General features: G+C 43.1%; 1 protein-coding gene across 2 annotated transcripts in view; it reads right to left on the reverse strand.

Annotated features, from left to right (window-relative positions):
• The window catches only part of Tmem255a (transmembrane protein 255A), a 51,646-nt gene extending 32,113 nt beyond the window's left edge, over positions 1–19,533 (reverse strand). For both annotated transcript variants that reach the window (XM_013122811.3, XM_005083112.4), the window contains exons 1-4: positions 19,312–19,533; positions 12,575–12,717; positions 2,828–2,890; positions 298–387 (exon numbers count right to left, since the gene is read on the reverse strand). In XM_013122811.3, the coding sequence (XP_012978265.1) occupies positions 298–387; positions 2,828–2,890; positions 12,575–12,717; positions 19,312–19,369 (354 nt within the window). In that variant the 5' untranslated portion in view covers positions 19,370–19,533. The remainder of the gene's footprint in view (positions 1–297; positions 388–2,827; positions 2,891–12,574; positions 12,718–19,311) is intronic.
• Positions 19,534–20,975: the final 1,442 nt, after the last annotated feature.

A 20,975-nucleotide genomic window follows, 5' to 3' on the forward strand; every position in this document is an offset into this window, starting at 1 on the left:
AAGTCAAAAGGCTAGGCTCATCCCTATTGCCCCTGAGAAGCTTTCCCTGTGCTCTGGAATCCAAGACGCTTTGAACTCCAGGTACCACTATGGCACCTGGGGTGTGTTCCGCTTATTTCCAGCCAGTTTTCTAGATGATTGCATTGCTCATTGATGCTCTCACCTTGACTGCCAGCTACTGAAGGAAGAATAGCTTCCTTCTCCCTTGTATATGTGTCCCTCAGAGCACTCAGTACACATTCACTGTGGGTTTGTAGTCTTGCACAATTACTTCATCTCAAGGCTAATAATACTCACAATGTGTCTGGCAGCAAAGACCCCATCAACTATGGCACAACAAAAAGCTGCAATCACGCCAAAGCTGATAAACACGATAGAAGCCACCAGCTGCAGGAGGGAAGAAAATAAACACGTCTGTTAGCCTTTCACTGTTGCTGCTTTTGGAGACCAGGTAATCCCCCAGAGACTGCCAGCCAAAGCAGAACTCTAGTCTTTTCCCTGATGGGGAATTTTTTTGTCATGCAGGATGAGTGGGCATGGGGGTAGGCAGGGAGGGAGAGGGGACAACTGAAGCAATTCTGTAATACATTTTCAGGGTAAGCTCATAACTTCATTCTGTGAGCACCAAACGAAGAAGCTTGCTGGAATCCAGCGTGTTGTCCATGAAGGAATTGGACTGCGTAGCCCTTCCATCCTCAGATTCAGAAAAATGTTGGACCTTGGACATCATGTAATCCAACCCTAGGTTTTATTTATATGGAAATGGAGGCACAGTTAGGGGAAATGGTGTGTCCAGTGTCTCCACTCAGTCTATGAAAGAACTGGTGCCCACCACCTCCTCCTCCTTTGTTTTTTTGTACCCCTTACTCTGCTGCTTGATGACACAGTGGACACTAATGACAACAAGAGTTTCTTGGGTCCTGCTTAACTCGACATCACCTTCTACATCACTGAAGAAAGGGGATATTCAATTTACTAACACTTAAGTGTCAGAGAGATTTGCAAGGATTGAAATCTCTAAAATGGATAAATTCTGTGGGGTATATATAAAAATTTTCTTTCTCTTTTATGAGACATGGCCTCATGTAGCCCAGGCTGGCCTTAAATTCATTTTATATTGGATAAGTCTGGTCTTAAACTTATGATCCAATCACCCAAAGGCTAAGAACACAGGCGTGCACAACCATGCCTAGCTAGAAATGTTAAATAAAAAAACCAGACTGTCAAATTCATTAATCACATTATATAACATAAATTTTCCTAAAGTGTGTTTCCTAGTACCAAGACAATGCTTCAACCCAACTGTGGGGACATCACAATTTCAGAATGTCTCCAAGGACAAGAAGACATGATACATGTAGCCCACAATCTGCCATGGTTGACCCTCTGAACTACATGGAATCAGCATTTTTCTTTCTTGAGGCTTTTGGGGAGAAAGAGGAGGAAATAACATGGCATCAAGCTATTTCCCAGGGAGAAAGAAAAAATCAAAGCCAAGGGTACCCTAGGGTTCACCCACTTCAGCAGGCTGAGAGGAAATACTTATCTCCTTTGGGAGTTGTTCAGAAACCTCTCTCCATAAATCTCACTTCACAGCACTGCAGATAATTGGTAAATAATGGATGAACGATGTCATGAAATTGGCATTATTAGCTATGCTATGATCAGTTCTACAATTAAAACTCCCCCCCATTATTCTGAATAATTTAAGCCCAAAGTGCAAACACAACTGGCAAGGGTTGAAGTCCAGGTAAAATGGAAGAAGAAACTATTAGAAGTCCCCTGGCAGTGATTCCTATATTGCTGGGGGAAATGTATGGTTAGAGTTCTATTCCTTGAGCTATTACATCATTTGATTAAGCCTGATGTTAAACAGACCCCATTGCCAAAGTTTGAATGCCACAAAGACTTGCCCATGGGGAGTCTGATCAGTCTGGCGTCTGACCACTCACTAGACTTCTTGATTTATAATTCTATAAAAGTGGGCTGTGCTTGCAATTCAGCCTATCCTTTCTACTCTTTGCCCTCAAGGAAGCCTTCTTAAAATTCACCCAGGAAAATACGTCAGCTTGCCTTTGGGGAATCCCATTAGGATGGTGAACCTCACCTTCTGTTAAGTGCTGATCCTCCCTCTCAACTTTAAAACACCCTTGGCTTTGAACTATGCATGGCAAAGACACTAAGATACTGTAGATTGACTTCATAATTTCAAATTGTCTGGCCTATGACTCAAGTGCATTTACTTTCTTTCGTGTTGGTTTTTGGTTTTGAGACAAGATCTCGAGTAGCTCATGCTGGCCTTGAACTCAAGAAGTATTCAAAGGAGACCTTGAACTGAGCTGCTGACCTTCCTCTCTCAGCCTCCAGGGTGTTAGTACTAGAGGCATGCATCACCATGCCAGATTTACACTTGTTTTCTTAATTCACATTCCCTAGACTATAATCTCCTAAAAGGTAAAAACCCTTTGTAAAAACTTTTCCAAAAGACAGTATAACCCAAAAGGAAGCTATGAAGGTAACTAATAACTCAGAGCTGAAGTACTGTATAGCACAGAAACACAAGCATTCTAGGCCAGAACAGCAGCCTCATTGAAGAACTTGAAGCATTCTTTTGGGAATGAAAGGGAAAGCTTAAAGAGATTGGTAGGTCAGTGAGGAAACCCTGGGCAAGATGCAAACCAGTCCCAAACCACCAGCTCACTATGAGACAAGTTCTTGGGGGAAAAGGTGAATCAACATTTTCTTTTGTGGCCAAATTTGCACAAGCTTAAGAGATGTGTTACTTATCCACATAAACATTGAGCTTTCTAGAAGGGCAAAAACTCACCATCTGCCGCTTGTTCTCAATAAGGTTTGATCCGATGATTCCAAGGAATGATCCAAAGCCAAGCTGTAAGGCAACATAGCATTTAGTAAGACAATCAACCTGCCCACACAGAAATTCTAGTCCCTGGCCATGATTCAGGATAGTGGAAAAGAACCAGAGTGTAAATGTCAAAGCCACATGTAGCTTCTTAAACAAACACGCTATGTACAGGGAAAGTATATTCTATTATTTGCAGTTTTCTCTTGTAGCAATGACTCACACTGAAAAAGAAACTATGTGCCCCCAAACTAAAAGGAAAGGTCAACTATAGCTTTTTAGAGCCTGCCTGTTTCAATTTTACTATCCATTACCTAGCATATGACTGGTGATTCAGTAAGAGACATATAATGGTGAGAAGCGCACATTATCGCCTGATCTGTATCTGGTTTTAAAAAGGACCTTGCACTCTCAAGCATGGATTACAGAATAAAGGTTTGCAAAGGCAATTTTTGATGCATCGGGCATACTAATCAAACTCAGGAAGTACTTTAGGAATCAGCAAGCACCTTAACCCACACTAAAAAAAAAAAGAAATAGAAAAGAACTTTTTTGAAAGCCTATATTTGTGGTTGACCTACTGCAATTTATGTTAGCACGTATTCACCTCTTTTTCCCTCTCTGCTTCATTTATGGACAGAAAGCATTCATTAAAGGGTGAATAGAAATGGCAGTGTAAAACCCTGAAAAACAATTTCCCTGTCTAAGTGGCTGGGATTATGGCTCGGTGTAGAAGATCCCACTGCCCTCTCGGCTCTGCCATTAGTGGATTGAGCCTGCCGGGCTCAGCTGAAAATGATCCCTAACCAATAACTATTGATGCATATGGAAATAGAAGAAGTAAAAAGTGGTGAGAACAGAGCAATAAATCCTAACACAGGTTCAGTGATGTAGCTGCATTTCTCTTCAGCCTCACTAACAGTCTTGGTTTGCACCTACAGCTTTACCTTGGCTCACAGGGACATGTGTTTCAACCCAAGACTACCAAGCTTTACATATAGGCTGGGAAATCTAATGAACCCTAGGATTCAGACTGATGGGACCATGTTGGGGAACTGTTTGCCTCGGGATCCCAAGAATGCAAGAGACCAAAAGGAAGCAAAGATTCCTTCTGCAGGACCAGCAAACATTCTTGGGAAACCAAAGCTGAGGTGTATGAATGATAGCCCATGCCATCCCAGGCTACTGAGATTAGCCTTATGAAACAGCTGACATAATTTCTCCCTCCCAATCTTATTTAAATATAACTAAAATGTGCTGCCTCAGAGTATACCAGTGTAAACATGGTTATCACCCTAGCCTGCCTTGCAAACCCAGATCTTCTACTAATGTCTGCGTAATCTAGAACTGAGTAACCACTCAGCCTCTTTCCTTGTCTGTAAATCAGAACAGACCACAGTAATGTTATCTTATAGAGCTTTGTAAGGATTAACACAAACAATACATTCAAATAACTTTTCATAGCACCTGGTATACAGAAAGTGCCGAGAAAATATTGTTTTGTTTTAGTGATAAGAATCATTTTTAATTAAAAATATTTTATGTGTATGGCTTTGCACCATGTGCATGCAGTGTCCTTGAGTCCAGAAGAGGGCGCAATATTCTCTGAAACTGGTATTACAGATGATTGTGAATTGCCAAGGGGGTACTGGGTATAATCAACCCCTGGTCTTCTGGAAGAGCAGCCAGTGCTCTCACCCACTGAGCTATTCAGCCCTCAATGTTACATTTTTAAAAAGAATTTACGTTTTTAAGACTAATTGTTACATTCCTTTATTCTCTGTCTCTGTCTCTCTCTGTCTCTCTGTCTGTCTGTCTGTCTCTCTCTCTGTCTCTGTCTCTCTCTGTCTCTCTCTCTGTCTGTCTGTCTGTCTGTCTCTCTCTGTCTGTCTGTCTGTCTGTCTTCTCTCTCTGTCTCTCTGTCTGTCTGTCTGTCTGTCTGTCTGTCTCTCTCTCTCTCTCTCTCTCTCTCTCTCTCACACACACACACACACACACACACACACACACCCCACAAAGAGTGCCATGGTGTGTGAGTAAAGATCAGAGGACAATGGGAGAGTCAGTTCTTTCGTTCCTTCACCTGAACTCGGGTTGTTGGTCTTTGTGGCAGGTGCCTTTATCTGCTGAGCCATTTCATTGGTCCAAAAGATATTTAACTTTTGAACCACTCTAATGTGATTTGAGCTGAGAAATTCTGTCACTGTTTCTTTTATTTCGTAAGTGTTTCCATATTTTGTCTCATCTCCTTCTCCAATATGTTCCATAGTTTTATTTTTAGAGAGGATCCTATGAAGTGCTATGTTATGTTATGTTATGTTATGTTATGTTATATTATGTTATGTTATGTTATGAAATTCTGAGCCACTTGTGGATAGTATAGAAATTCGGAACATAACGTCTTACAGGGGAAAGACATCTTTAATCAAACAACTTCTCAGTTTCCACAGATATCCATAGATTATCTTTTGAACCTATAGAACAATCTTTTCCCTAAGGCACTGTGATGGTTAATATTGGTCGTCAATTTGATAGAACTGAGAATCATGGTGGAAGAGGAAGATATGCCTCTGTGAGTTCGAAGCCAGCCTGGTCTAAAAAGTAAGTTCCAGGTCAGCCCGAGCAACATAGTGAGACCTTGCCTCAAAAACAAACAAACTTATAATCACTGTGGAAATCCACCTTTAGGTATGTCTATGTGGGTGTTTTCAGAGAAGTTTGGCTGTGGTGATATATTATTTATGATTTAATAAAGCTTGCCTGAGGCTTCAGAATGCAATGTTAGCCACAAGCCATAGAGGTCAGGCAGTGGTGATACCCACCTTTAGTTCCAGCAGCCATACTAGCAAGCCAAGGAGCCAGGTAGTGGTGGCACACACCTTTAATCTTAGAACTCAGGAGACAGAGTCAGAGAAATCTCTGTTAGTTCAAAGCCACACTGAGCTACACAAAATTGGGCCACCTAAAACAGAAACAGCTCACACAAAGGTGATCTCAGCACTTGGGATCACACACCTTTAATCCCAGCACTTGAGGTATATAAGATAGGAGCAGATATTCAGTCTGGGGCATTTTGGTTTCCAGCCACATTGAGAGCAGGATTGCTTCAGGCTGGATAGAAGTAAGAGCTACTGGCTTAGCTGCTTTGCTTCTCTAATCTTTTAGTTTGAACCCCAATATCTGTCTCTGGGTTTTTATCATTCCTGTTACACTTGGTAGTGTTCCTATCACTCTCATTTGATAGAAGGAAAAGCAGAAGCCTAGAGAATTGTTAAGAACTTATTCCTTCTTCCAGCATATTAACTCATTCCTTCTTCCAGCACATTAATCTCAAAGCCAGGACTAGCCCTCAGATTATCTATCAACAGCCACATCTTGAGGCCTTAGGAGTCACCAGCTGTTTGTTTTTTTTCCCTCCTGGGTTTTTTTGGGAGGTGGTTTTCTGGGGGGTTTGGTTTTTTGAGACAGTGTTTCTCTGCATAATAGCTCTAGCTGTCCTAGAACTGCTTTGTAGACCAGGATGGCCTCAAACTCACACAGATCTGCCTGCCTCTACCTCCCGAGTGCTATAATCAAAGGTGTGCATCACCACAGCCCAGCTTTGTTGTTGATTTTAAGACTATGTAACTCTGGCTGTTCTGGAACTCAATTTGTAGACCAGGCTGGCCTTGAATTCACAAAGACCCATCTGTCTTCACCTCCTGAGTGTCAGAATCAAAAGCATGTGCTACCACATCCAGGCCGCTGTTTACAGAATAGTGATCTTGAAGTAAGAGGGCTTTACTCCTTAGGGAAAGTGTTCTCTGCAGGGACAGAATAAGAAGTCCTATTTGAGGGAGAGCTGGTGGGGGTGAACAAAAAAGCAGCTACCAGTTTTCTGAAAATGGACAGCTGCTTCTAATCAGACGCTAGCTCTCAAGAAACCAGAGAGATGGCTCAGTGGTTATGAGCATTGGCTGTTCGTCCAGAGGACCTGAGTTCGGTTTCCAGTACTCTCGTGGTAGCTAACAACCACCTGTACTTCTAATTCCAGAGGATCCTTCTGGCATGGTGCATAGATATACATACAAGAAACTCCCATGCATATAAAATCATCAAACAATTTTTTCAACGATAAAGGTAGCTCCCAAGACCTCCAGAAGGCAAGGTACACTATGGCTCCTCATCGAGAGCTTCATGGAATTGGGTAATGTGGAGACCTTCAAACTTCCATAGCTATTTCCCACTAACTGAACAAATACTATCTTCTTCGTTTTGGCTGCCCTCCATTTGTCAAGTAAAAAAGACAAATCACTAGAAATCAGAGTTGAGTTGAAGGGTCTTTATGGATTTCTGGTTTGGTTTTTTTTTATTTTTTTAGACAAAGCTTCATTTTGTAACTTAGGTGGCCTAAAACTTGTCATCCCTCCTGCCTCAGGCTCCCAGGTGCTGGGATTACAGGAATGGGCCATCACATCCAGCTGAATGGACCTTATTGCCCATTCAAATGCCCATCCACTGGCCCAGACATCCAAGACAGAGGCTCAAATGAGTATTAATTGGGCATGTACTCTGTGGCATATTTTGTGTTTGATCTGTAGTTTGCAGTTGGGTGTTGAGGTGAGATGTGATGCCAAGAACATCGAGATTTAGACTCAAGGGATCCATGCTACAATTAGCTGAAGCAGTCCACAACCACTTTCTATAACCCTGAAATTCAAAAGTCTCTGGAAATTAAAAGAATTTTCTGATGTATAATTCAATGGTAAAACTTGATCTTGACATGATGTGAGTTTTTTACAATCTTCACCCTGCTTTATATTAAAATTCATATTCTGTGCTAGAAGTATGAAGGAACTTGATCATATGTACTTTCCAAAGCCCTACTGGAATGCTAGGAGGTATATCACTATAATTTTCTCCAAAATTAAAGTCTAAATCCTGAAGTATATCTTGCTCAAGGAATTGTGGATCTGTATAAACAAAGGTAAATGAGAATATAGTCCAACAAAGAACATAAAGAAAGATAGGAGTTTTTCCAGGAACCAGGAATAAAACGCTTCAATAGTAGAGAATTCAAAGATGGTAGACAACACTGTAGACACCAGTAGTTTAGAAATATTCCAGTTAAAGTAGAATGATAGACAGGATTTAGTGGAGACAATAGAGAAAACATTTGGAAAACTGTTAAGTGACAGCACGGAGGCAGAAAAGCCCAAATCATAAGCAGGTGCTGCTGGGAAAACAGAAGTAGCAGGTTAGGACGAGGGTTTCTTCTGAGAGCTCTGAATGTCATGCTACAGGGTCAACGAGGGCAGACACTTGTGGCATTACACAATCTTTACTTGCACACCAGGGTTCAAATTTCATCATTAAAATGTACTCAGTAAGTTGGGAATTTATGTTTTAGGACAAACTTGAACTTTTTGAATGTCCTTAACTTACAGCAATCACAAAACCCATATCTCCAGAACTCCTGTTTCCTTAGCACTCAAAATATCACTGGACTTTATATGTCCTTACATTTCTTAACATAGTCTCTGCGTGTGCAGGTAAAGAAAGCCATGTGGGCCTGGAGTAGGCTTCTAGACTATTGAATGTTCCTATTGTCCCTGTCTGCTCTTATCCCATAGTGACTCTCTATGGTTTTCAATCAACTAACCCTCTCCAGGAAGTGGATTGGATCTTCCAGGTTTCTGTGTTGAAAGAAAACACAGGGCCCTACAGGACAATAATGCTGAGACGAGTGCCTGAAAGGTTTTCCTCACTGATCAAGGAGCCAACTCCATCTTGTGAGTTGCTTGGGAAACACATTAACAGGCTTCCTTCTGGAGCAAACCCTCCCACCCCTTGCCCCGGGCCTTTTTCAGCTTGATTCGATAACCAGGGCTTGTGGATTTTTTTTTTGAGGCTTTCAAAGCTCTTCGGAATTCTTCTGAAATGGAAGATGCCTCGAACATTGGAGGCTAGTACAAAACAAACCAACATAAGCCAGCTTGTCTTCATCAGGGTTAATGTTTGAATTCCTAACATTTCAGCCTGTGTAGGTTAGCTCACCCTTAAAGACGCATGTAGTGCATACACACCTTGGACTGCCAATATTACATTATAGCTCAGTTACTCTAGCTAACATGCTATTATATATACCTCATTGAATATTAAACACCTCACCACTGTACTTGAAATGCCCAAGGTCTTAGTATTTAAATGAAATGTATATCAAATTTTCTTTTAACCGAATTCTTTCTCCATCATTCATCTGTTTTGAATATTCAAATCTACATGTATTATTAACACAATTAGTTGGAGCTGAGAACAAAATAGCTGAGTTCAGGATAACTTGAGATGATTTCACTGATCCATACAACTATAATTTGTATTCAAAATGGCCAATTTGGTGGTACAGAATCTTAAAATCCTCTTTCTGGTTGTGCTCTTTCTGGTTTTACTGCTGAGTGTGTTTTTATTGTGTTTTAGTTCTCCATCTGGCCTCTGGTCCACCTAAATTATATTTCCCTGGGGTGACTAGTAAAATGTATATTTAGCGTCTATTACTTTTTCGGTCAAAGATTAGCTTATGAAAAGAAATCACGTTCATAGAGTCCAGCAGAATCAGAATCTCTGGGGATATAGAGGAGAGATCTGCATTTTCACATCATTCTTGCTCCTATCTGGGTGGGGAAATCACCGGTTTGAGAGCTTATGTAGTTCCTCCCTAATAACCAAAACTATTCAATTAGCGAAGTACTCCATTCCCAGGCAAATCTGGGTTCTTGGACATTTACTGCTGCAGAGGTAGGAGTCCTAATTGTATTTGCTATAACACCATCTGACCTATAAACGTAAATGGATTTTTCAACTGTTCAATCTGCTATCTTCTCTGCTTCACCGTATAATTAAAACCCATTTTAAAGAAATGATCCACGGCCATTCAGAGAGCAAATTTGTAAAAGTTCAACCAGTGCGTGTTAGGGGTGGGTGATACACAATCCTCTCAGAATGGCTCTCTTATTAAGTTTGTTTTTACTGCAACACACACACACACACACACACACACACACACACACACAGAGAGAGAGAGAGAGAGAGAGAGATGCCCCTACTGCTTCAATTTCCAATGCTAGCTGAACATCAAGTACTTCAATAACAGCAATCATGAGTCCTTATTCGTTTGTTAATGTATTCCAACCTAGCCTCCCACAGTCAGATATCCTCCAGAAACGGTTTGTGCTGACATGAAAAGTGCCCTCCCTTCACCCGCAGCTATACTGCATTTTGGCTTCAGCATTTGTTCTTCAGTTGGAGATATTTCATAATGCAGGTACCTGAAGCACACGAAGTAGCACAGACCCTGTAAATTCATTCCTTTCCAAGCCACCAAAATGCTCTTACCCCACTCTTTCTTCCCCTCCCATTGGCTTGCTTTTAAAAATAAACCCCAATTCTGCTGACAGCTGATTTTCTTGCCTCACCACAGGAAGTGGACAGGGTGAGTTCTCACATCACATGTTTAACAAAGGGCGCTGGGTACCAACTGGTGTCTCTGAGACACCTTCCCTAAGCTGGGGAGAGCCCTACCTTCCCCCAAACTGCAGAGCTCCCATCAGAAAGCCTTAGGCTTGAAGGAGGTTCAGCTTACATCAGATGTGATACCCCACATGAAACCCAGCCTTTGAAAGGGCTCTTGAGGAGTGAGACCGTGGAATGGAATCCGTGACCTAGGCAACAGGCTCCAAGCTGGTCACTCACAGTGATGCCTTGTTAAAGATATCTTTAACCTCTTCTCTTCTGAGTGAGAGTGAGAAAGACAGACAGAGGCCTAAAACCATGTCTGCTCTCTTTGCTGTGTTAATTTTTAAAAAAAGAACCATCTTTAACATCTTTCTACTCTCTAGCAATTACAATTCAGGAACCATTTAATTGGTATTAAAGTAAGATTCAATCTTTAGACTGAAGATTTGGGGTTCAATGGCAATACTCATAGAGGAGTTTTTGTTTGTTTTTGACAGCTTTATTATGTTACCAAGCTACTAAATGAGATTTTTTTTTATGTAGCAAATTCCACTGTTGAAAACATGGATTGCATGCACTGTAGCAGAGGGTAAACAATCCGCTGGACTAAGGAAAAAAACCACTAGAACTTGGATTCTTATTTATTGTTTGTCTGAAATAAGAAGACAGAAGTTATTCCTAATGTTCCATAAATGGACTGTCAATGGCATTTCTCTATCGCTAGGAAGGCCAGATCCTGGGTGCTATCCTTTTCGAAGAAGGAAAGCTCCACCAAGCAGGGAATTGTTAATGGTAAAGCATTTTATGTATGAGTAGATTATATTATCATGTTTTAAACAAATTAGTACTAACAAAATGGGCGACACATTTGGAAATCCTACTGGGAATTACAAATTGAAGTTGACCTTAATAGCAAATGACCAATGAAACATGGCAGAGTTGCTATTCCACCTCCCATACAAGCTTTCAGTCTCACATTGTAAGAGGCATATTTTAAAGAATTTTTTAAAGACCAGTGGCTATGATGACAACTTTAACATGTCTGACAAGAACCCAGCCAAAAATATTCACAAATAGCTCATGGGCCATTTGAAATAAGGGTTTATAGGTATTATCTTCAATGACAAACTTCGCACTAACTACATAACATCCTGTAACATTTTAGTGTTTGTATAAAAAGGTACTAAAATTGGAATTTCATTTTCATCTAAAGTTTTAATTTCCATTTTACATACATTTTGTGAGTGTGTATGTGATTTTAAAATGAATAAATATGCACATATTAAGAATATGTCTTCCAACGGGCGGTGCTGGTGCATACCTTTAATCCCAGCACTTGGGAGGCAGAGACAGGCGAATCTCTGTGAGTTCGAGACCAGCCTGGTCTACAGAGTGATTTCCGGGACAGCCTCCAAGACAGTACAGAGAAACCCTGTCTTAAAAACAAAAACAAAAAGAATGTGTGCTGTGCCCTTTCCCCATGGGGGTCTGTTGACCAGTTTGTGACTAGCAAATACCTCTTGTCTCCTTCTTTTAGTTAAGCCTGAATGTAAGTTTTTGGGTTTTGTCCATTCTTGTTGTCTAAATTTAAGTTTTTGTTGTTTGTCCATCCTTTGTTGGAGGGCCCTGGGAACATGAGCTCCTAACCTTGGTAGTTTTTTACCGTGTCTGTTATTGGTATCTAATGTTTACATTCTTGTTACAATAAATGTCATTCTCCTTGTAAGAATGAGTCGCTGTCATTTGTCTTTATTTAAATCCTTAGTCCTTTGTTCAGATCATTGAGAAGTGTTGTAGCCCCACAACTGTTCGCTACAAATGTGTCTTCCAAATCCTTTCCTGGGAGGACCACTTTGTAAATGAATGAGTGCTGTTGCCCATAAAAAGTGAAGGTGCCAGTGTCCTCAGTCTCCAGGAATGATCAGGTGGCCTCTGTCACATTAGGAAAATAGACACTGAAAGGCAGGCACTTGGCTAAAACTGATGCTTCTGGAAAGGACCATCTCCTAAGCCAGAAAACCAAAGCCCTAGACAATAAGATGACATGCTTAGGATCTAAGTACTAGTCAAGGGAGTTCTGTGTTTTTCCTAAGGACAGTTGTCTCTCCTATAGTTACAAAGAAGTAGAGAGAGGGAATCGGAGCAAAGGCTAGAAACTCAGACAGAACTGAAAAGCATCTCTGCTGGCTACAGAGACTGACCTATGATCTCTGTACTTACAATAACTCCTGGGTAGTAGCCTCCCACAGTCACATTCTGGGTCCTGGTAGTTGCAGCGAGGCCCACCGTGAGAATTAGCACGGACACAATAAGCAAAGTCACAGTGACATAGATGGAGTTCCGCTTCCTCCTATTGAAGGCTCCTATAAGAATAGAGAGACATTGAAATTGCTTATTTCATCTGGGAAAAGAAGAGAAAATTTACTAGTAAGGTTTTTCTTTCCTCTCCCTATTGGTAACTGGGATGTCTCTAGGGAATGGAATTACAGTAAAAGAATGGAGCTTTCCGTTTTGCAGTCATCGGATGCCACTTGCCTAATAAAAATATGTCGCTTCTTTGGAAATAAACAACAGGAGAAAATTCACCAGTTACATAACAGCAAAGCAATTTTGTGTTTTTGACATTCTATAAAAGATGTGTCATACCCACTTAGTGGAGTGTTTTTTAGGGCAGATTATAAAAGCATATGATGAATGAGAAGCATTTGTATGAGGGTATTAAATGAAAATATTTTAAAGCCAGTAGGCAACTAAGAACATTTTTTCTTACAAGCTGGAGATATGAAATTTAATTTTTAGTGTAAATATCAGAGCTGAGCCAGGAACTGGCATTTTATTTTTCATTTATTTCTGACATTTGCCGCCTCATGCATAAACTTAAAAATGGTGTGCTGGCCAGATTTGTCATATAACAAATGTGCTTAATAAAGTAAATGTTTGAAGGCTATTAGTCCACAAAGATTTGTATCAGGGGAGGTAGATCAGAAGGATTATAACTTACACACATTTACGCTTATGTGAGGATGCCATAAATATAACTGGCAAAAAACCCATGCTCCTTCCCGCTCAGAGCTTATCAGACATGATAGCACCAACCAATATTTTTTCAAAACCAAGCTTATTAAGTCAGATAGAAAAATGGTATCTATGCTCACTTTTCAATTTAATGTTTTAAGGAACCAAGCACTGCTCTATACTAGGAACCGAGCACTGCCTTATACTATGCAGGCATTTCTCTGACACAAGGAAGGGGTCCTCAACAGGAAATTCCACGGGAGAATTAACTACCTAGGAGCTCTCAGGAAAAAATGACCAAATGGGTAACACTATTAGGATCCAGTTCTCTTGAAGCCATAAGGACGCTAGAGATATAAGAAGCAGTGGGTGGCTGTATGATCAGTGCTTTAAATATCATGAATGGCTTGGAAGAGAACTTTACTTATCCCTGTTCAGAAGACCCAGCATTCTGAGAGGCCCATGGCACCCTCTGCAAGTTATGGAGCAGAGAAGCTACCCAGACTGCACTACGGGGAGGAGAGGGAAAGAAAGGAGGAAGGTGGAAGGAGGGGTAAAAACCAGTGGCAAGAGACCCAGGAGGCTTGTTGAAATTGAAAGCTCATGGGAAGCAGAGGCTAGAGCTGTTCTCGCAGCCTCCTGAAGCTATCTTTCCATACAGAAGAACAGTGTCAAAAATGCCACCCTGGGTCTTTCCCAGTGTGATCTCTGCTGAAGGCTCCAAGGGAGGTGGGAGGGGCTGTCGGTCTCCCCTGACGTCATTCTTGGAGCTAAGAGATATGACTCATCAGGTACAAGCCTAATACAATACTATTCTAAGACTGTTTACATCAAAATGGAAAAGCGCTTTGAGCAGGTACAGGCCCCTATCATACACTAAAGCCCCAATCTCAGAGGCAAGGGGAGTTGTAAATGGGTGTGCTCTGCAGTGAGGTAGGAAGCCAGCCCCCATGCAGAAAAACAGAAAGGCCCCTAGACACCTGTGACATCAGGCTTCTTTGTTTGTGGTAGCTATCAGGGGTGCAAATGATTACGTGATTGTTAGTAAACTAATGAACACAGCCCAGCAATTTGAACTGCTTGGTTCTGGAAAGGGAATAGGAGAGGGGTAGGGGTAGGGTGAACAGGATTTATTTCTTTCATCTACCTGCAGGTTCCTTATCCTTCTTGTTGACTTCAGAACACCCAAAAGAGTTCATAAACCAGGGTACCTAATTTTATGTCATGATAGATACTTGGTGACTCTCCCAGGGTTCCACTGTGGGGCTCTAACATAAATTTACCCATATGGCCTCCCATTTTGTTTGCTTTTGTGATTGTCATGCACACAGGAACTCTAGCCTTTCTCTGCCCTGGAATCCACCAAGAGCATCTCACACAGCGGCTGTGTGAGCTTGGAGACTAAATTGGAGGGGCATGTATGGCTACACGGGCTTCCTCATTTGTTGTCTCACTGACTGGCTCATTCCTACCAACCGACCTTTAATCTTATCCACAGCCCTGGAGTGTTCTTTGCAAATATCACTCTAACTTAAGCACAGCAGCCAGGTCAGAAAAGTGACTCAGCAAACCACACAGTGTCATTTGAAAATCCGTTTTTTCCCTTTGCTTTAGAATCTGAAATGAAATGCTGTCTGTTGAAAAACCAAAAGATCCCACCACTCTACAGGGGGCTTGTCTCCAGCTAAGATTGGTTTTGGATCAAATTGCTACGACAACTCTTGGGGCACTAGATTGACCATCTATTCTCTGCTCTGCCAGTCACTTTTTATTTTATATTATGAAGACCTTAACTATATAGAATCAAATTATTTTAATTGCACTTATAGAAGTGACTATCTTAAAGAGCACCTGAGTAAATACTTTTGAAATGAAGAGACACTCCCCATTTACCTACAGTTTCAATTTGACTTTAAAAAGTTCATTTCTACTTGGGGCAAGACTTGCCTTAAGGTGCTCTGAACGTGTGACCAGGGATCCTAAAAGTCAGACAACTGTATGACTTACTCCGCTTGCCTACTTGGTTGCTTTATTTTAGAAGGCGGGAGAACCCTGTTCTTACTAAGGTACAATTGGGGGCTGGTCTTAGACGTTTCTGTGAATACAGGATCATCTTATTCATGTTTTGTTTAATAAATTAACATATAAAGCCAACCAGTGGTGGTGCAGACTTTTAATCCCAGCACCCCAGAGGCAAAAGCAGACAGATCTCTGTGAGTTTGAGGCCAGCCTGGCTCGAGGCAGTTCCAGGACAACCAGGGTTGTTATACAGAGAAACGCTGTCTCAAAATATCAACAAAAAATTAATATACAAAAAAGCTCAGACCCCATGAGCTACTTTAAATGGCTTTAAGGGCTGGAAAACGGTGCCTTTTGCTGTGTCAGATACACAGTAAATAAGTAGCTTATAGTTACCGAATAAACAAGTGATAAAGTCTCATAATTGTTTTCCTTCTAATGAAAATATCTGTTGTGGGAGTTGTGCAAATTTTGTCATGTTCATAGAATTAACTTCTAGAAATAGGGTACCCTTTGTGGGCTCCCCAGAACTGAAAGCTTTGTGGCTAACTAGTGTCAAAACCATAAGAGCCTCATCATCTTGTCTACTTGGTACCTAGGATATTCCTATTTAATCAGCTATTGCAACCAATAGCAGTGAATCCAAAATCTCCTTATTGGCATTTTCTGCTCCCCCCAGCAGTCTCTCTGCAGAGCTACTGCAGCCCTCCTTCTCTGCAGTGCTCCACCTCCACCCCAGACACCGGAGAACCAGGATGTAGCTCTAGAGGCATCCAATCATTTGCTGGCTTCACCCTTCCAGATAGGATCAGCTTCTCCCTCCTCTGGTCCCTCTAAGTCACCCCCCCACTACATTTACATCTGAATCCCTCTCTTTTGAATCAAGCTCAGAACTTCTTCCACCACAGAATCTCTTAATCAAGCTCCCCCTACTCCAATCACACATTAGCTCAGTTTCTAATGTCCCAGGAGGACTTACTAAGTAAGTATAGAAAGTGTGACAGCAGGTTTCTCCTACAAGACATATGATGTCCACCAGTTCCAGGACTGTGTACGTGACAGGAGTCAAGCTGTGAGTTACTATAAGATAGGATGCTGCCTCTGCACATGCTTTACCTTTTTTTTTCCTTGTACGTATTTCTTGATAGCCCCCTCACAAAAGAGGCTGTGTAACCTTTATTGGGATGTAACGAAGATTCTCAGTAAGGTGCTCTGAGCACTGCAGTGTTTGTGACAGGCGTGAATGTTTCCGTAGATTAGGATTCGCTTACCTGAATCAGCTTTGCCGCAGAGTGGATCTCAGAAGTCCCAGACTTGAGCATCCCTGGAAACAGGTGGCTGCCCACACAAGAGCCTTAATGCTCGGCCCGTCTCCCAAACATTCACACCTAAAAGGCGTTGGAATCTACTACCTTCACTTCTTTAGTAAATTATTCAAGACATGGAGATATCAAAGATGGCTCAGTAAATTACACATGTGTTGTTGGGGATGGAGAGTGCCCTGATGTAGTAGAGGTGTATTAGCGCCTGAGGGCGCTGTTGCCAAAGTGAAGGGTGTTTCCTGGGCGATAATGAAGGAGTGTGGTAGTTAAATTGCTATCTTCATAATTCCCAAATACCTGCTTCCTTCAGAGTCTTGGACTAACAGCTGATCCCGAGGCAACCAGCAAAAGTAGTGCAGGCACCTTGGTGCAGTGGTGTGTGTGTGTGTGTGTGGTGTGTGGTGTGGTGTGTATTGTGGGGTGTGTGTTACATTTTTTTATTTATTTGTTTGTTTATTGGCTGCAGCTGTGTGTTGCTTATAAAAGGAATCACCTCAGAAATGCTGCCCTTTGAGGCAGAAACACAAACCAACCACCTCTCCTTATCCTGTTGGCACAAGAAGGTAGTTTTGCCAGAGCTTAGTTAAGTGGGAGTATCCTAGATGCTGATTCAGGCCTCGGCTGTAGGATCAGCGCCAAGGAACTCCGAGGAGATACTCTTATCCAAACTGTGGGAACCCAGAGTCATCACTCTACTCCAGAATTTTCTAGTGACTTCGGCCTGTGGTTCCTAATCTATGTGAGAGCTATGATTCCTTTCACTGTAGTGGCGACCTGAGCTGGGCAAGCCCACTCAGCTTCTTGTTGCGCAGACATTTAGAGAAAGACAAGACAGTCTGAGGGCCCCTGGGAATAAAAGAGAGAATTCTCTTCATCTTGTTCTGAAACCCACAGAGCAGTGTCAAGTATCAAGCCTTTGAGCCCTGGGCCTCCAGTCTGCTCAGTCCCCGCAGCCACACGGCTCTGGGTGGGGAGGGTTGGTTTGCAGGTGGTTGTTGCACGCAGTTAGAATGTGTGCTGCGGAACCCTCGCCCTCTTGCGTCCAGCTCTTTTTTGCGCTGTAGCTTGATGTCTGGGAGCCTGGGCTATGTTAGCGCCACAGCTGGCCAAGGCAAGGAGTGCGTTTGGTGTTCTGCGTGCCTGTGTATGCGTGGGGTGGATGGGGGGCAGGGGTGCTGGAGAGTCTGGTACTGTTGGGCTCTGGATTTGGACCCCAGTTCTGGCCTCAGTTTGTATCTGGTTCCAAATAACTACGACCTTAAAAATGAAAAGCACTAGGCTTATACTAAGTATGCCAAAACACTGGAAATAAGAATATTTCCACCATCCAGGTGATAACACTTTCAGGGGCCCCTTCCTTGAACGAAATTTGTTGCGACTGAGTCTTTTGCAGGCAACAGAGAGCTCACACTGGGCTCAATTTTCTCCTGGCCCCTCCCCTGTGGATGTTCCTGCAAATTCATCGGAGAAGATCTGAGAAGACTGAATGGCGGAAATTCGGGACAGAGGAGATTTGCAGAATGTGAAGTGTGATTTTAAAAAAGGCGAATTGAATTTTGTTAAAGTATATCCAGAGCAAATTTTAAGATTAGGTGGAACCATGGCTCAACAATCCCTCCCGCTTTCCCGGGCTCCAAATTAATTTCTCCTCTCAGCGAAATCACAGGGCTTGGGAATGTGCCTGACAGCTAAAGGAAAATGTTTTTGTTTTTGTTTTACTAATTCGTTTGTAGCTACCTAAAAGCCACGGGAGGGGCCACCAAGTTGGCGCAAGACAGAAGCCATCCTCTAGTTTTTAGAAAGGTGTTGAAAGGTGCCCCTCCCCCCTTCATTCCGCTGAAGAGGAAACGCGCGACTTCAGAAGATGCGCGGGCTTGCGCTGAATCTTCTTTTCTTGTGCTTTTGCCCCCCCCCACACACACACTCACTCACACTCATTCTGTGTATTTGGAGCTGACAGAAATCAAATTCAAGGACTGTTGATCTTTCTGCTGCGTATGTCAAGGCTGGGCTGTCATGAGTGATTCCTCAGGAATTCCTGTCCCACCAGCAGCCCCTTGTTTCTTCCCCCCACCCCCATTCCCTGGGGTTGCACCTCCACCCCCCCTCCGTCTGTGAAATGTAAATCAGCACCCCCGGTACTGCAGGTCAGGATAGCACCTAGAGAGTTGAGAGGGGGTGAAAAAAAGACCCTGCTTCTTCTAATTATCATTCGTCGTGATCTTAGAAGTGCTGAGGACTTTGCAAAGAAGAGGAGTTGAATTGAAAGCGAAGTCGCAGGTTGAAGGAAGTGCTTTGATGCCCAAACAGCTGGGATTTACCACTGACTGCAAGTCTGTACACACACGCACACAAATACGCACACACTCGCACTCCGGGCTAGGTAGGGCTACTCCGATCCAGTCTCCGCGCGTCACCCTTATCACGGCTGGGCCGCTCCCTTGAGGCTCTGGTCCGCCTCCCAGACACTCGAGTTTGTGGACCCCTACCAGGTTGCCCTCTCTCTGTCTCTGGGGCAGCCAGGAGCTGGCTGTCCGAGGTACATCGCACTTACCCCTCTGCTACCACCGCCCGAAGGACAGTACTAGCGGCTAGACTTACCCATAGAATCTTGCAGGGACATGTCGCTGGACCGCTGCTGAGTCAGGGACTGATGCATGGTGAAAGCTGTCTGGTTGCCCCAGGTCCCCGAAGCTGCTTCAGTAGCCCCTGGCTCAGGGCGCCCCGCACAGCAACCTACTCCGTCGCTGCCTCTCCTGGTCTTTCTGAGCGCTGAGACTGACTGCTTCTGGTTGAGAGCTGCAGCCCAAGTGCCGCCTCCCCCTCCCTTCCCCTCCTCTCCCTCCCTCCTCTTCTGCCTCCCTCTGCTCCGGGAGGCAGCAGCATTGGCGTCCTTGCAGCAGCGTGCGCTTGCGCAAGACCCCCCCTCCCCCTCGGCCTCCCCATCCTAGTTATCCACCTCCCAGCCTCCCAAGCCAGACAGGGAGACGGTTTCGCCCCTTGGGGCCAAAGCTGCGCAGAGAAAAAAAGGAGGCTTCAGCCTGGGGCCAACTGGCCTCTGTAGTTCTAAGAGAGGGTCTTGGACAATAAACCTTTTACAAGATTTATAATTGAGGAGAGAGCAGAGTCCGAGGTTCAGAGCTGGAGAATGCACACAGGGGCAGACAGACAGACAGTCTCTCTCTCTCTCTCTCCTCTCTCTCTCTCTCTCTCTCTCTCTCTCTCTCTCTCTCTCTCTCTCTCTCTCTCTCTCTCTCTCTCTCTCTCTCATGCAGATCTGATCTTACAGCTTCCAGAATGACATAATGGAGCTGGAGATGATCCAGAGAAGGGCCACTCTATAATCAAAAGGATGGTGGTGGTGGTTGGTGGGGGGGGGGCAGGATGCCTTATGAAGATAGATTAAACAAATTCGTACTCTTTAGTCTAGAACGATGAAAGCTGGGAAGCGATGTGACCGGATTGTATAAAATTATGTATTTAGAGACAGAGAACACAGCCTTATTCATCACAACTGAGAATTTTAGAACCAACAGCCCCCTAAGAGCGAGAAGGAGGTTCATCAAAAGAAAACATGACAGTATGTCAGTATCCCAGTTTGCATTTTTGTTCAAGACAATTTTATATCAAGGTAGGCTTTTTAGACCCTAGCAGTCAATACAAGAGAGAAAGGGAAATTATCAGTAGTCCCATTTTATAGAGGAAGAAACTGAGTAACAGCTGAAAAAAATCTCTGTGACTTTGCAACTACTGACAGAGGTATGATTCAAACCTGGATCTCAAGTCAGATGCTTTTACTATGAAAGCATGTTCAAGCCGATGCTCCCACAATTCAATCCAGACAGGCTGGGAGATGGGCCAATGTATACTGTGTCTGCTCTGCAAGCTTAAGGACTAAGTCCCATTCCCCAGGACCCAAGTTAAAAGTCAGGTGCAGCAGCACTTGCTTGTAACTCCAGTCCTGGAGAGGCAGAGACCAGAGAATCCCAGAGGTCACTGGTCAGTCTCAGGTCCAGTGAGAGATCCTGTCTCAAAAACTAAGATGGAGAGAGTGACTACAGAAGGCTCTCAACATCTATCTCTAGCCTCCATATGCACACACACACACACACACACACACACAGACACACACAAACACAGACTCACACACACACAGACACATACATATAGACACACACAGAGAAACACACACAAACACAGACACACAGAGAGACACACACAGACACACACACAAACACAGACACACAGAGATACACATAGACACA

This window comes from Mesocricetus auratus, unplaced genomic scaffold, assembly GCF_017639785.1.
Source record: "Mesocricetus auratus isolate SY011 unplaced genomic scaffold, BCM_Maur_2.0 Super-Scaffold_100003, whole genome shotgun sequence".
In the NCBI taxonomy this organism is placed as follows: domain Eukaryota; kingdom Metazoa; phylum Chordata; class Mammalia; order Rodentia; family Cricetidae; genus Mesocricetus; species Mesocricetus auratus.